Here is a 17,424-nt window from a genome sequence, read left to right as displayed (position 1 = left end):
TTCTTGTTCTGAGTTTTCATTTGTTTGGTTTTTTGTTTGTTTTACATTTTTCCTTCCCCCCCTCCCCTGACCACACCCCAGGTGCAAAAGAAACAAGCAAGGTAGGCAAACAGGCAAATGTGAGTCCTTACGAGGAAGGGAGTTGTGAGACGTGAGGTTGGTGAAGAGCAATGGGGGAGAGGAGGCTAGCACAGCTGCAGACGAGGACACAAAGACTCTACCTGCAGGCCGGATTCCCATGTGCTGCTGACCATCCAATACAAAGCTTCCCATCGGCTGACCCTCTGGACTATATGCTGCTCCTTGGCTCACTGAAGGATCAAGAAGAAAACCTGATTGTAGTCAATCGTGGACACAGAGGAGAAAGAAAAGAAGACATACCAAACAATCAGCAATTGTTCCAGCTTCAGCACTGAAACGCTATATACAATATCTTGGCTGTCAGTTTAAACTCAGGTTGTGCTTTTTATGAGCTGATTATGTTACCAGGACTATAGAATAAAAATGCTATAGGGGGGCTCAATAAACAAGTTTGTCAAGTCAGTTCACTTGCTTAGGATCTGCTTCTCTACTTACCTTTAATGCAAAACAGTGGAAACCCGTTGAAGTGCTATGTGTTTTTTCTTAACGAAGTAAGTACCTATTCTGTTCCTCTCTAATTACACAAAGTTGTGAATCTAGCATCTGTGACACAGTGTATTTATGATGAAACTTAATAAAACTTATGAAACCACTCTCACCTACTCTAGAAAGAATAGGGAAATTCTGGACATGTCTTTTCCTATTTACATATACACTCTGTATTTGGCTTAATGTTTTTCATGGTTAGTTGAGTTAGTGCTTTTCCCCTTTTTCACCTGTTAATGAAAAAGAAAATTAATGCTACATAGGAAGAGTTTCCCAAAGGTTTAATAACCTTTTCAAAAACCTTTAAGTGAAGCAGCAGGCGAAATCACCATCAAGTTAAAGCCCTTGTTAGTGACAACAGTCATCACCACATGGAAAATAGTTTTATTCCATAACCTCATGTCAGGAAACCTCAACTCCCTAGTATGCTGAGGAAATGCATATTAGAAAGTGGAATGATTAACATGGCACCACTTGTTGTGTAAAGTATTACATATTCCGAGTGCTTTAATGGAAACATGGAAAAGGTATAGTTATAAAAATCATATGTTTTAATGTAAACATATCTGGTGCATTCTTAAACAAAAGTAATAATCTTTTAATATTTTCTGGCAGTATGGTACCATGTCACATTAGTAGCACATTGTGAATAGTCAAAGCAAATGAATGGATACAATGAGTTTTACAGCTTGCCTTCCAGAAGTGAAAGCAATGCATATACCAAGGGGTTGTGGGTAGCAAGAAAATGAGATTGTCCTGCTGATTGGATGCAGACAAGCAATGAGTAATTCAAGAGCTCACAGTAAAACAAACTGCTTGTGGCACTACTACTTCTACCCAATTACCAATTCAGAGAGAAAATAAAAAGCAGTTTCAGTAGAGTCAGGGTGGGAAATCTCCAATTAGCACCAATTAGCGAAGTTGCTTCCTAGAGCGGAATTCTGGGGACATAAGAAAAAAAAAATCTCCCAGAATGCCTGGTTGGAGCATTTATTTACCAGGTGATGGGACTCCTGAAGAATAACTTGATGAGGATTTGCGCCTGTGGGACTTGAATACAGATACTACTTGGAACTTGCCTGCTCGATTTGACTGGTCAATCATAGGCTGTACTATTCTTCTTCTGGCATTAATAAACCTGCAACAGAATACAAAGAATACAAGTCCTTTCATCAGCTTGCTTCTGTGTTTTGAGAACATCTCTGCTTTAAAACTGACAAGATTTTAGTGTGGTGTGGAAATGTGTTTTGCTTCGCGTTGCTTTTTTAAAAGAGTATAATTTCACTTTAAAGGATTTTCCTCTAAGTGCTCAGAAACTGTAACTGGTAACATGCTTATCTTACTAGCCAGCTTAAAGCTGGATTTGCCAGAAGGCTTTGACCGAAAACTTGTGTTAAAAGACAATTGTTTCTTTAACTTCTTCTAAGTGGCTCAGATCCTGGTTAAAGTTCACAGGCTGAGAGACTTTCTTTTCCCCTTTCCATCTTAGGGATCCAGCTCCCCTTGCAGCTGGCCATAAATGAGGACCAGGCTTTTCCACTCTGTGCTTTCACAAGGTATCGTTAGGTCAGCAAAGCCATCAATTAGACTGTCTGAAGTTTTATCACCAGCACAGCAGCAATAAGTGCCGGCCTAGAAAGACTTCTGCTCTTCTGCAACTCCTGCTAGTTGGAGCCTGTAAAGGCAAGGGTCGTTTGGAGGTCAGTGCCAGCTGGGGGCCACCTCTGTGTCTGAGCGGGGACACTCCGTGCAAGGCGACCGCCCGCCTGCCCTAAACTCAGGCACCTTTCAACTCGTTAGAAACTCCCAGTCACAGGTACATGTGGTTAATATTAGGCCCAAAATAACCTTTTTTAATCTCAAACTGGGGTGGTTGCTGAGGCTTTTGAGCATTGGTAAAGGCAGTTAGTTGGCTGTGGAGCCTGGATTTAATTTTGCTGGTAATCAAAAAATAAGTGCTTGCATATTTCTTATTAGCTTAATGTGCAGCAACCCACATCAGCACAAGCTAAGCTAAATTAATTTCCCTAAAATAATTTTAAAACATGCCCATTCACGGAATATCTTTCAAAACAGGGCAATTTTCTATCACTCAGGAGCCACACTTGTTTTTGTCCCTCCTCTTTGTGTTTGAAACAATTTGGAGCCTTAGCGCAGGTTTTGTGTGCTTTTTCACAGCTCAGGCTTTCGGCTGGTGACCCTTAAGGAGTGCTAATGAAGTCGAATACTAGTGTTTAATCCTCTTCAGAAATACTAACATGCCCATCATCCAAAACAGCCTCCAATAATTGCCATTGGGCCCGATCCAATGCCTAGCGAAGTCTTTCAGTCAGTTAACTGAAAACTAAGTTCATTTGCTCATTTAGTAAATTGCTAGCCTTCATATAGCATCAACTCTGCAAGGCCTTTTGTCGTGCTTCCCTCACTCCCTCACACCCCCTGGTTAAATTCCTCTGCAGATAATAAAGGACAGTGGTACACCTTTGATTGCACCTTCTGTAATCGCAGTCATGGAAATTTCACTAGACAGAAGCATAAACACTACAAGTAACACTAAAGGGCTCTTTTGCATCTCTCTGTTTACATCCAAAAGACATTCTTTATTCTTTAAGAAAAGTATCATTCAGTTGTCAGAAATGTCATCCTGGCTCAGAATTAGTCATGACTTCAGGTATTAAAAACTCAGACACAGCCAATGTACTCATTTATTCCCTCCTGACTGAGGCATCTCCTGCCCCAGCGCTGTGATTTCGAGGCATGTTTCCGTTCTCAAAGAAAAAGGTCCATGATAGGACTTATTTGCTGAGCTACTTTCCAGTAATGTTGCCACCCTGACCAAATGGAGGCTGACCTGAACCTCCTCCATCCAGCATGCCTTTTATCAGCTAAAGTTAAGGCCAATAGAGATTAACAGGAAAGCCTGATAAGACTGTTTTCTCTTCTCCCATGAGCTTCTAATGGTGTATACAGATGGCAAGGTTTTAAAGAATGGAATGAACACTTATTTAGGCCTGTAAAAAATCACAGAAACACTCCCCCACACACGCACACACTTACCATCTTACTAACCCCTTTTCTTCAATCAGGCCACTCTTCAGGGAAACCAAATTGCTTTTTCGTTTTTTTTATTTAAACCCCAACCACTTTTATTATTTACATCTGGTGGTCCCCTTATTTATGTCCCTCTCCACTTCCCTGCACACACCCCCCTGCTCCCAGGGCTGCGAAGCATTATGGGCCTTGGCTCTCAGCAGGAGAACTCCACACTGTCTTCAAACAAATAATTAAGGGGAAGGTTAAAGGTTCACCTAGAGGTCATATCTTTGGATACTCCTCAGAAAGTTTACATTAGTAAGAAATGGGTGCCCTCTGAAGTGCTCTTTCAATGGGCTTGCACAAGACAGAGCATTAAGAAAATTCTACCTTCTGAAGGGTTTCAGGTGACATCTCCTTTACCTCTGACCATGGAAATTTGGATACTGGGCTCCAGCCTTACATATTCAACAGTCACCACAGAGTAAGCCTTTGGAATGGGTGTTGAAAACCCAATCTTGCCCAGCCATTCACTCCCAGAATGAAGAACCTGGCCTTATTTTATCTTGCTGATGTGAATAAAGCCAGCCTTCCACTGCAAACTCTACCCAGAGGCAACTCACTAGTTGTTTTGGAAATGGGAGTTCAAGCTCTAATAGTGAGTCCCCTCATCTTTGTGTGCTTGGGTTTGGTTTTTGATTACATTATTTCTCCAGTTTTCTTTTGCACATCTGCATAACAGCAGGAGCAAGTGATATCCTCTAGAACAGCAACACCTATGTCGGGAGAGAAGATACACTGATGTATACTTAGAAAGATATAAGAGCACAGAGGCTTTAAGCATTCAGGTAATTTTGAAATTCCATTTCTACAGCTCCTCTGAAAAATCTTGTCCCTAAACGGCATCAGTTATACCCACCAGTGGGTATGTCCAAAAAATGACACATGAAATTACTTATATTTGCAAGATTGCAGGTGCAAAACAGACATGCATTTTAGGTGAAGCTAAAAATCAAATCCTAAATCAATTCATTAGCAGTGGTTATATCATGTAATGCATCAGCACAACTGGTAGACAAGCTCACAGAATGCGGTGTTTGTGCATTATTATTTATTCTTTATATTGCCCCACTAACATGCACAGTCTGTAACAGAGACGTAGAAACCACAGTTCCCACCCTAGCCTTTACATTTTTTGAGGGCTTTTTGAATCCCCCAGGGAGTAATATCCAAGGCCAAAGTAAGGCAAAATACAGCCTTTTGCACAGCACTTCAGTTTGTGTGTTGCAGAAACACTCTGATGTTATTTTGGCACAAATGTCTTCCAAAGACACTAAGACAGGTGAAAAAAGAGAACACCAATGCCACTATTTTCAGCATTGTTTTCAAGCCTATAACAGAAGAATTCACATCTCTGCTCCTGACACTAATTGCTTACCTTGTTCATACCCTTCACCCAGAGGCCAAAGATTGAATGGCCTGAGAAGATGAGTAAAATCTATCAAAAAGACATGGATTTCTTGTTACCCTGCTGTTAATAGTAATTCCTATTAATCGTATGATAGCAGCCCTTAAAGGATCCAATGAAGCTCAGTCTTACTCCACCTCATGCTGCACAAGCACACTGTCCAAGAGAACTCAGAGTCTGAACAGATTTCCAGGCAAAGCCTGGGGGAGAGGAGAGACGCCTTCTCCCTGTTTGCAGAGGGGAACAGAGACAGAAGGAGATTAAGTGACAAGGCCAAAGTCATACAAGAGATCTTTGGCAGAGCCACACACCCAACATAGATTTCCTCAGTCCTCTTTCAGCGCTCCTACAATCTGCTATCCATATGCTATCTTTCCTTTGTTCCCCCAGCTTAGCAGTCAGGCATACTGGCAGGGGACTGCAAAGAGAGCTCACATTGCCACTATTTGTGCCTTACCTGCTGTGTAGATAAAGGGGTCATCAGCCTCCAGGGCTGTGAGGCAATACCTTCACAAACTCTACATTCATATGGTACTTGGTCCTCATTCCAGAATGATAAATGAGGTGTGTAATGTTGAGAAATACATGTCATTCACATACTAGGTTCAATGAAAATCTCACTTCCAGTATTTTGCAAATGACAGATTACCAACCTTACTTATTCAAACAATAGGCATTTGAATCGAAAGAAGTTTTTTTGCATCTTGTATTTTTGCTTTAATTGCTAGCTAAAGCGGCCATATATATTTCCTATAGACAGAGCCTCTCTGTCTCTCACAAGTAGTTCTACTAACTTCTGTGGGACAGTTTATGAAAGCACAATGAACAAGATCTAGCTCAAAATGTACAATATGGACTTTTAAAGGAAATATTTTCACTTTTATCTGCTTACAGCAAAAAAACAGTAGAGCAGTAAAGGTATACTAGTGAATATGCAGTGTAGTCTGGTGATTTGGTAGCACTACTCCTAATTGGTTTCTACCACTCATAATTAGCATGACAATATAATCTAAACTTATGCATTTAATCACATCTTTTCAAATAAAGACTTGGTTTTCTTTGTCCAAAATAAACATGTATTCTGTACTTTATAGGAAGCCGTGGGATTAATCTTCTTTATAATATTTTATCTCAAGTCATATAAAATGACATTAAACTCACATTTACATAATATATTTTATTTTTATAATAAATAATGTTCAGACAAAAGCACAGAAAGATATTTCTGCAAAGTGCAAAAGAAAAATAGGAAATAGAGATCTCTTAATCTGCTGGTTCCAATCTGGCACACTCGAAAATAATTCTGTTGTTGTTTCTATTGTCTTTTTTAAACATACTGTACATGTAACTCAAAACACTTTGACCACTCCACAACTGAATCTGTATAAGATTAGTTCTTGAAATGAGCTGCTAGTGACTGTACTGATTGGTACTCAGAGTTAGAAACATCTCTAGCTTTACTCTATGGCTATCGTGGAAAATTCACTTTAAGTACATAGGATCATAACAGGCCTTGATTCAGGAGGATGAAGTGCATGAATGCTTAGGAAACTATATGCCCAACTTGAGGTATAATCTGAACTCAAGCAGAGAGAGATATTTAAGTCCAGTCACTTGTCTTTATGTCTAAGGTCTTCCATGATATGAACTGGTGCCAAACTGAACCAGACCTGCAGCAGCAGAGTAGACTGTTCCTCACAAGAAACTGAGGAACAACACAGAGCCACTATGTACAACTCAAAACTTCAGTGCTAATCTTCAATCTGAATTTCCACTTAAAATATCCATCTCAGAAAATAAGGCATTAAGATATTGAATTTATTTAACAAACCAGCCGCTTAATAAATGGATTCCCAATTCTTTATGTGAAAACCAGAGAAATAAATGTGTGAGATGAATTCAGAATTAGTTTTACCCCAAGAAGACACTTCTGCTCTTACACTTGAAAAGGACAGAGGTACTGAATGAACACTGTTACAGACTTAGTCATAGAAATAATAAAAATAAAAGTAAAAACAATAGCAACAATAATGTGGGGGTAGAATTGTTTACTTTCTGTCATCTGAATAAAAAAACCTAATTTTTGAAATTTTGAGGTGCCCAGAGGAACAGTCTCACAAGATTTTTCAAAACCCTGCCCAGTGTAGACAAGAAGCTCAGCTCTTATTAAACCTGGGTCAATGGGAGCTGAGCTTGAAGAATAAATGGGGTTTAAGCACCTGCTTCAATGTTTATGCTGAGTAAGCCTAAAAATGCATTATAAAAAATAATCCAAATGTTTTCACCTTGGATGGGGAAATAAATCTCTGCCTAAATGATATTTCAGTATTTGGACTGTGAACATGTCAGTGTTTAGCTCAAGTGCATATGCTACACTGATCCCTTGTTGCCCAAGAATGCCCTAATTTTGAAGGGAAAATAACCAACGAATGAAATACTATATCTAAGTGACAAAAAAAGTTTTCATAACTAACCTAGAAAATTACTTCTTTCCCAGACAGAAAAAATAATTTTAGAAGTCTTGAGCTGATCAGAGCAGTCTGAAAGAATGCATTAGAAATGACTAATTTGCAGAAACACTTTTATCAATATCCACACCGTTGCCTTTACAGCATCTTTGTCTATCACCTAAACTTTTATCTGAGCAAGTAAAATCTATTTATCTTAGTTTATTTAACTTCTCCCTCAAATATATATTCTAAACTGACAGAATCAGGTTTAGGCGTTCTTCAGTATGTGTGTGTACGAAAATAGTTGAAAAACTCCTTGTTTATGCTTCACTGAATCTATGCCGCACCCGGTTACCTACTCATATTTGCAGCATTCCTTATAGGAAATTAAAAAAGCTGAGTTAGTCACCTGGAAATGAGCCATTTAAATACGACTTACCTAAGTCATGAATATTGAGAAATGGAGTCACTTATGTGATTGCTTTTGAGAGGAAGAGGGAGGGACAGGCAGGTTTATTTCCTAACAAAGCTTCACCTAGTTTTGGACAGCCTTGTTAGAGACGGGGGGTTAAGGGCTGTTTAAACTGACTTTCTAAAGCTAATTGAGACATCTCACATCTGTCAAAGGTGTGATTCAGCATCCACATGTGTGAAGAGAACACTCCAGTAGATGACAGAGAGCAAGACTAAGGCAGCCCGAGGCAGGTGCTAACTATCCCAGAGACTTCTGCCACATCTTCTATGTTTATGTTGGACCTCCTAAAAATACGTCATGCCAATTTGGAGCTGCCAATTGTTGGAAATCATGATTTTGCCCATCCTGTAACTGTGACACCATTCTAAAAAAAAAAAAAAAAATCAGAAATTTAAACAGCATTCTTCTCAGACTTCTTTGTGACTTTTCCAGTCACTGTGCCACATTTTTTAAATGCTCTTCTCAGGCACAAAATCTAGAAACTTACTTGAAAAGATTCTCACATAACCATTGTGTCCTGGAGCTGGGACCTTGAGTTAACATGAATTAACTTGAGCTTTGTGATAAAATCATGAGAATTGGCAAGACGGGAATCTATTCACCTCGGAGAAAAACCGCCTTGTTAAACATGTAATTCTCGGTTACCAGGTTACCCCTTGGGAGCGTGGAGAAACGATTTGGCTCTGCCCAGGAAGGACCTGGTGGCTGTCATGGGCCGCACCTTCACGGCATCATAAACTGGGGCAGCCGCGGGGCCCTCGCCCCGGGGTCGAGGTTTGTGTACAGGGCCTTGTCCCATCACAGAGCGAAAGGCCCCAGCCGCAGAAGGGACTCTCTGGTGCTCCTCACGAACCCGGAGGCCCCGCAGTCCCCGGGCTCCCTCCTGCCGGCCAGCGCCCCACGGCTTCCACTGGCCCCGCGCCGAGGCCGCATCCAGCCGCTCCACGGGACCACTGGCCTGGAAGACCTACGCTGGCCTCAAGGTGCTCCCTCGGTGGCCCCAGGGGAGGCCTTCCGCTGTGCAGCAGGGCGCCATGAGGTGGGGCCAGAGCACCGCTGCCGAGCCGGGCCGGGCCGGGCCGGGGTGCCCCGCCCAGGGCACGGCAGGAGCCGGGCAGCGTCATGGCCTGGCCCGGCTGTGCTCGCGGCGAGCCCGGCCTGGCGGGGCCTGTGCTTGCCGGGCTGCGGCGGTGAGGAGCTCCCAGTCCACACCCGTCCCTGCCACCGGTGGGCACAGGTTTTCTCACGAGCTTTCAGGAAGCCTCAGCTTAAGTGGAAAAGTATCATCCTGTATTTCCCCTGGGTTCCTGGTGGGCAACAAGCGCCTTTTGGAGCATGCCACCTGAAGCCATAGAACGCTCGCCGGAGGTGGCTGTTCCTCTGACGAGTGCCATCAGGTTGTTCATATACATTTTTTTTTTTTTTACCATGCACCGTAAAAATGATCTTTTAAAGATAATTGAAAGGAAGGGAGGAGACAAACAGACATACTTCCTTAGCTATTCATATCTTACAGATAAAATGCAAAGTCAATAGACACAAGCCGTAGTATCTAACCTCATCCTGTACTTGATTTATTGCATATGAAAATCAACTAGAAACTGAATCACTGAAATTTTTACTACTGATATTAAAATTTCAAGTTTGTATACATCTGTCTTATGGAGATGCTAGATACAATTTTAGCTAATTTGGCATGCACTTTGATTTAATAGCACTTAAACATTCATGTTAAAGGTAGATAACAGATCTCCTATAAAGTCTTCAGTAACTCATGCATTTAAAGATGTGTTAATTTATCATTTTAACCTCATAGGAAAAGATTTTCAAAATGAGTGAAGGTCCAGCAGGTTTGAAAATACAATCAGCTTCTTACACAGGAGTCAAGGGACCTAATTTTAAGTAACTTAAAAAAAAAAGAAGTAGTTTTTGAATAATATCACACTGAAGTATTTTACACTTATTTTTTACTGTTTCATATTAATTTTTTAAATCAATTCTAAATTGACCTGAAAAGGGGAGTTGTCAACAAATGTAACATCTATTTAACTTCTCTGATCAAATTAGACTAAGGCACTAATTCTCATTCTTACTTTTCAGTGGGAACTACATAAGTAGCAACTTGCCAAAAATGCATAAAGGTGTTTAGCAATTATGTAGTGAGTATGTTTGAGAAGATCAAGGTGCACTCACTTGTCCTATGCTATGGATATCTCTGATTAGCTTGTCATCTATTCTGAAGAAGATGTAGCCCAACTCTCCTATACTAGGTAACAGGCCAGCTGTTAGCTGTCTGTCAAGCACCTAAAGTGGACAAGTAGTCCAGGAGCAAAAATGTCACTCCTTTGATCTGGCAAGGAGCAGCTGCTGATTTATAGAGTAGGACTTTGTTCTTCCGTTCTATTTTACTTTCTTTCCTAAGGCAGAACCACAAAATCCAGCAGAAAAAAAAAAGTGCCGTTCTCTGCAACATCAACAAGCTCTGACAACTGCAACAGGGTTTTTCTTGGCCCTAACAAAGCTCTCAGGCATCTCCTTTGACGCTCACCTTTTTTTTTCCTTCTTCTTTTTGCAATGCGGTAGTTATTGTTTAATTCAGCTTCTGTAAATGGAATGGACTGTGGCCAGTAAGCCTGGGGCATAAACACACCTGTATGAAAGAAGCCTTATTGTAGCAACTGCCTACAACCAACCTGCACATACACTACCAGTTCGTGAGTTCAGAAGGAATGTTCCATTTTCCCTGACAGTAAATTTTGCCTTAAGATAAAAATTTTCTGTACCCACTGTCCTGTCTTGACCACGAAGCTTGTACACTTTTTCACTGTTATTAAAATCTGAAGGAAAAAAAAAAGTATTTTTCTACCTGTCAACCAGTGAATCTCAGGAAATTGATTTCGAAGAGCCCACTTTAAAAAAAAAACACAGCCAAAATAAATTTATAGAAACAATGCTGAAAGTTGGAAAACTACTGATCCTAAAGATGCCTATTCTGTTTCAGGGCAAAAGAAAAAGCTTGAACATGAGATGAGTGTCTTGTGTATTTACAGATGGGGAAGGGAACCACGCAGCAAGCTGTGTGTTTGACCCTGGTTTGTGTCTACACACATGCTGTGTTGACATTCTGTTATACTGTAACTTTAAAGACAAACCAAAAGGATTACAAAAACAAAGATGGGAAGAGGTGAGGGTATTGGAGGTGACATCATGACTACAGGATCTTTTGCATATATGGTAGCCTGTGGAAATAAATAAGAACTGGTACAGCCAGAGCCCTAAGAGAGTCAGGAAAATGATGATGTACAGGATAGTATAAAATGATATATTAAAAACTGTTCTGTCAGTGGAACAATGGAATATTAAGCAAAAGTCCATTATAATTGACAGATATTTAGCTGCAGACATCTTTCTTTGGTTGGTGGGTACTAAAGTATATGTGAGAGGAAAGAGAACTAGTTAGGCAATTAGAAGTAATGGGCATAAATACTACACTGTATAAATACATCCCCCCTCTCCGAAAATATAGCTCTCATCTGGATACACCTAATAACCTCTCAGTAAGTCATACCTACATGCTGATATCCCTTGTGTTTTGTTTTTTGCACTGTCGGGTTACTGGAGATTCTGCTTATGTAAATCTTCTCTCTTTCTGTAGATGCAGATGTTAATGTTTTCCTTTTAATTATTACAATACTGGTGGCATCAAACCAGAGGGTCTAATGGTCTAGTAGCTAAAGATGTGTGAACACCACAGACACCATGAGACTGCAGCCTGCCATGTTATGGAATATGTGCTCCACAGTGATTGGACCTATTAGCAGAATAAATGTGAGACAACTATATTAAGTGTGCTTAACTGAAGAGGTAAATATACAGATCTTCCCAGTGTCATACTGGTGAAGCTTTTACTCTGTTTCACCCCATTTTGTGTTCTCTGTATTCCACAGGAATCAGTGGGAAATGTTCTAAAAATTGTTTTGAGAGTTTGTTACATATGAATGTGTCTTAGTTGTTATAAGCCAAACTGGTTTGGAATGGAAAAATTAAAAAACCTCTGTGGAGCTGTTTCCTAAGCCTATTACTCTGTATCCCAGGCTCCTATACTTTCTGACCAGGGCTTCATCTCTCTAGGGCTCAGTTCTTGCTCCTAAGCTTGCCTTGCTGGCTCACCAGAGATAATTGCAAGGTACAGCTGACAAGTCAGCAATGAAGCTTTTTGGTGCTCTGCAAGGGTCCTAGATGGCCAGATATGCTGTGATTGAGGACATATATGTGAATGTTATACCATTTCTTGTCTGTCTGCTGTTCTGAACAAGCTGAGAAAACATGAAAGTTTGCTCTTTCTAAAGCTTGTGAGGGGCTGGGTTTCCCTGATTTCAATACTCAGCTGGCTTATGGGCAGAGCAGAGCATTGGAGAAGGCTGTGCTCAAATGCACCACATTTCAGTTGTTGTTGGCTTCCCCAGCTGAAGAGAAGTCTATTAGTGTATTCTTCTTTCTTCTGTTAAAGAATGGGTAGCTGGAGAAGTCTCTCAATGCATTCATTGCCACTTAAATAGCTCATGTGAAAATTAAATCATATCACAAAAAGAAACTTGCAACTGTGCATATATTTCTTCAGTCAAAACTGGCCTGTTCTGTAATGTGTTTCACTATCCCATATTTTGCATACAATGGAGATATCTGTTATGAAATGAAACCCAAAGTATATAACCTATCTAATATTTACCTTTCTTTCTTTATGAGAGCAGTTTGGAAACTCCGTGTGTGATCTTACATAATTTTAATAACTGGTTGCTGATGGATTTCAATATTAACTCTGACTGTTCTGACTGATAGGATGTTGAGGCTTAATTTTCAGAATTTCACTAATTGTTCTTGCACTGCGTAGGGGTAAAGGCACCATGTGTATAAACCTGCATTTGAGCCCACAAAACCAGTAATGGCAGGGCCGTACCCAGCGATGTTGATCACTTCAGCCTGGTCTGGTAAAGCACTCAGATGAATAAGGCAAATTTTCAAAATTACTAAGTCTTGTTATTAAGATCATCATAGGCCCTGTAAAGCTAATCCCAAATGTTTAATGAAATTCTGAGTTAGAAGGCAATATTAGCAATGGGTGCCTAAATTGTAGGTGATCTTCTCTCAAGGAAATTCCTGTCTCTGGTTAGATGTTCCATGAATCACCAGAAGGTGGACTTAGACACCTAATTACATTTTTCTGGCTTAAAAAAAAAAAGGCCATCACTTAACCCTGAAAATGCCTAAATTGTTTAGGCATGTAGATTTCTACTTTTTTAACACCTCATCCCATCATAGTTTTTGCTGCTGTGTATTTGTGTAGCTGAGCAGTCAGTTACTTTCTGCAGTAACCATGTTCTATCTTTGAGTTAGAGGAAGACACTTTTGTCCAGTCAGGATTCCTATGCATCCTTTTAGGGAGACAGACATCTTAGGTCTGTTCTTCCTTATAATGCAGATAAATATCTCTTTCCTTTTTAGCTGACATCATAATTATTTGACTATTTATCTGGAAAGAAGGAAATTAAGTTTTGCATCCCTATCCTGCTTGATTTGGAACAAAGACTTGAGCGTGGGTCCATCACATCCTAAAAGAATATCTGAATCACCCACATATCCAGTACAGTGAACAAAGCCCTTTCAGTTCTCATTCTGAAGATGTTCCACCTGAAGTAAGCAATTATACAATCATAATTAACCAGCACTTAACTGTCACACATCTGAAGTTGGAGCCTTAACCAAGAGGCTGTACAGTCAAGCCCATGCTCTTAATTAATTTTGTTCTGCTGACTAGTCGTTATATACACAAAAAAGGCATGATAGTGAAGAAGAGTAAAGATGGAGCATAATATTCAATAGCCCATTGATTGGGAAACTCAGCTCGCTTGGAACACTTAAGACATTGATTTAAATCAAGACAAAGAGAAGATCTGAAACATATATCCTATTTAACAAGTGAATTTTCTAGCCAATGAGCCATTGAGGATAGCACACCCTCTACCTCATTTGCCTCTTTTGTGTAAAGCTTGGTATAGCTGATGCACGACAGGAACTTGGGCTGAATTTGGCCCTTGGGGAAATACAGTGAGGCAAGGCTGATTTTATGTTGAAAGTTGTGTGCCACTGTGCAACATGTTACCGTCTGTCACTGTATATGTATTTGTGTCCCTACTCCTCTGTCCTGAAGGTCCTTTCTATATAAAATAACCATGGACAGGGCAATACCTCACTTTACAGTATTACTAGGGTTACAGTTCCAGGTTTCTCAATTATATCCCATTCTAAGCAGTTTTGTGCCTGCTCACCAAAGGAAATAAGTATATGTGGACCAAAAGTTTTTAAGCTTCTTGGGACTAAACAGCAGCTAGATGATGATGCTGGAAATGTCAATGGTGGCTAAAGGTAAAGGTTAGCTTAAACTCGAGATTGCAGGGTTTGTGCTTGACACTGGTATGAAACAAATGATATACACATCTAACAAATAAATGTGTATTAATGAGGAAATATTTTGTAAAATATGCTACACAGATCTTTTATTGTGGTTTATAAGCCAATATTATGATAATGTTTTCATAAGAAGTTCAAGCCAAGTTTTAGAACATCCTTAAACAACTTTTGAAAGAAACACAAAATTTAAGGTCAATAGAAACATTATGTAAAACAAAAAAAAAGCTGGTGAACAGAGAAAAAAAATGCACCAAATTCACAGGCAGAATCCTCAAATGAAGTAGTTCAGCATTATGATAAGATATTAACTATAAATGAAATAAATACATTGTTTTTCTTCTAATTCAGTATCCATACTGAAGAAAACATAGGAAACTAAATCAAGCAGTTAGAAGAGGGAAAGTTATTCTTCATTTTTCACTTTGAATTATTAAAATTGTCAATGATGTACTTTTCTAGGAATAATCAAATCTTTACTTTGATAGTGAAAATCTTGTCATATTTAACTATTTTGGAAATCAAATATACCTTTATACTTGCAAACTTGTAAACTTTCCTTCTGTAAAGCAGAATAATAAAAGCAACGAATGCGGACACCCATTCAGATGAACAAGTAAAGGAGAATTGTTTCCATTTCCTTTTCTTGATTCTTCCCCAGTCTTTCCAACATGACTATATTATCACCCACAAAATTTTAGCATCATTGTAATAATAAAAGATATGCTTTATGTCTTTATAAATCCTATGAAGTTTAGCAGACCCTTGTAATGCTACATCTGCTTTAATCCTAGTAAATTCCAGGCTAAGACAGCATAGCCTGTGGTGCCTCACCTGAGTTCTCAGAGGCATTTCAGGAAATACATTAGCTCTGTGAGTCAGTGAAATAAATAAAAACAAATATAGTGGTCAATAGCCAAAGAAAAATTTAGCACTCTAAAAGGGTTTTGACAGAAGCCTGAGTTGGAAAATTCAGTTGTATTTTATGTATATCCCTTAACCACCAATCAGTTTTGCTGAGATGAGTGGTCCAGTTAGCTGCCTAATTTTTGATGCCTGATACATGTGTTCGCAGTCAAAAACCCCTCTCTCTAGAGGACCTGTATTCCTTTAGTTCAAGAAACTAGGTTCTATAAAAGAACAAATATGAAAACCTCATAATATCAAATTCTACATCATAATTTGAAACCAAAATCTCACAGTTTCAAGTACCTTATTGCTAGGACAAATGGGATGCAAAGATGTGCAGCTAAGATGGGTGCCTCCATTTAATTTTCAGGTGTAATAATTACAGATAAAAAATCGGAAAGGGAAAATCTTCGTGGGCATGGTTTGCATCCAGACCCCAAACCCCCATTTCATCCTTTTGCCAAATTTATTCCAGCTGTTACTGAGATCATGCTCTGTTTTTTTCCAATATAGCACAGACCTATAATAACTGCTTAAGCATGCCATACAGTATTAATCTTCCTCATGAACTCTGTCCCAAACCAGTTTCCATGGAGAGAAATTAAGAGGTATGTACAGGCAGAGGAGAAAATATATGGCTAGCCAAGGATACAGAAAGGCTCTTTAGATACAGAGAGGCTCTTTAGATGGGAGCTATGGTAGAGAGGAAGTATTTTTCAACTGAGATTGCTGAACTGGGGGGAGGACATCATTAGGCATAGAGTAGAGAGGAGAATATGAAAAAAAAAAAAAAAGGGACATCTATGTTGAAGTAGGTTTCAACATTTCTTTAAAAAATACATTTTTGAAATTGATCCAGAAAAGAATGTAGGAAGGATGCCTAAAGTAGGAGGTGATTTTTTTTGATGTGTGTGATGTGTATGTGAGAAGGAAGCAGCAGCATTTGACACATTAAATGGGGTTGAAGAACTGCGACTTAGAGTCCTGAGAGAAGGTGACTACAATTGTCAAGGTGAGAAGAGATGAAGGCAGAAGCAAAAGAGACATATTGTTGAAATGGAAGTAGGAAAAGAGGTGGACACTGGAGGCATGAGAGAAAGAATATTAGGAACACTAGGACATGTATGTGGATTTTGGACAGTGGGAATAAATGTGTGAGGAGTATAGAGAAGTAAGTCTTGTATTTAAAAATGCCTGAGAGAGTAACGTTGCTCTGGGTTCACTGTCAATTTTGTTTGCCAGGTTATAAACCCATATGTATAAAATGATACTAAAACATGAACTTCATTTAGACAATACTCTCTTTATTGTAATAGTTTGTTAGCCAAGCAATCTGCAGTAGCTGCAGCTGTGGCTTGTTCCATCTCATCAGTAATTTTAACTCTGACAGTCATTAGTGTGAAGCTTTTCACAATATTTTAAAGTGATACTTTCCTACTACTTCTTGAGTTCTGGGGACTTTTTAATGGACTATGCATCCTTTAACATCTAAATAATTTGTCCTGAGAATCATCACAACAGAACTATGCTTTGGAACAGAAGATGTGAATATGGTTCTAATAAAGCTCTGCAATGTTTGTTAAAAAACCCAAAACAATCCACAAACCCAAAATGTAGCTTTGAGCAGTTTATGCTTATCTATAATCAATATCTTTCTCCATAATATAGTCCAAAGAACCAGGTCCTGAAACAGCGTGCATCTCTGTGAGAGGGTGGCCACTACACCTCACGAGTTGTTTAATCCTCTCTGTTTGTTGTGTGCGGGGCACCAAGTTGTCTGTTACTTATGACTGCTTTAAACAGTACCTGCCTGCCCTATGACTTTCCAGAAGACCTCAGGATGAGGTTAGCATGATAAGGAGCTTGATTTGTCTAAGCAAGAGTCATTCAGACTGACATCACCCATTAATTTGCTGGAGAGTAAACAAAAAATATAAAAATAAGAAAGAAAAATACTTGAATGTTGGACTGACTTACTTCTGAAAGGGCAGCTACAC

At 39.5% G+C, this 17,424-nt stretch overlaps 1 protein-coding gene across 4 annotated transcripts in view; it reads right to left on the bottom strand.

The window, feature by feature from the left end:
- MEIS2 (Meis homeobox 2) overlaps window positions 1-17,424 on the bottom strand; it is a 172,077-nt gene that overhangs the window by 4,833 nt on the left and 149,820 nt on the right. For 2 of the 4 annotated variants that reach the window (XM_032691158.1, XM_032691157.1), the window contains 2 exons: window positions 1,707-1,765; window positions 222-332 (listed from right to left, as the gene is read on the bottom strand). In XM_032691158.1, the coding sequence (XP_032547049.1) occupies window positions 222-332; window positions 1,707-1,765 (170 nt within the window). The remainder of the gene's footprint in view (window positions 1-221; window positions 333-1,706; window positions 1,766-17,424) is intronic. The other 2 variants (XM_032691161.1, XM_032691159.1) reach the window with 1 other exon arrangement.

This window comes from Chiroxiphia lanceolata, chromosome 6, assembly GCF_009829145.1.
Source record: "Chiroxiphia lanceolata isolate bChiLan1 chromosome 6, bChiLan1.pri, whole genome shotgun sequence".
Lineage (NCBI taxonomy): Eukaryota > Metazoa > Chordata > Aves > Passeriformes > Pipridae > Chiroxiphia > Chiroxiphia lanceolata.
The sequence above is the reverse complement of the archived record's forward strand: the minus strand, read 5'-3'. Positions and strand labels throughout refer to the sequence as shown.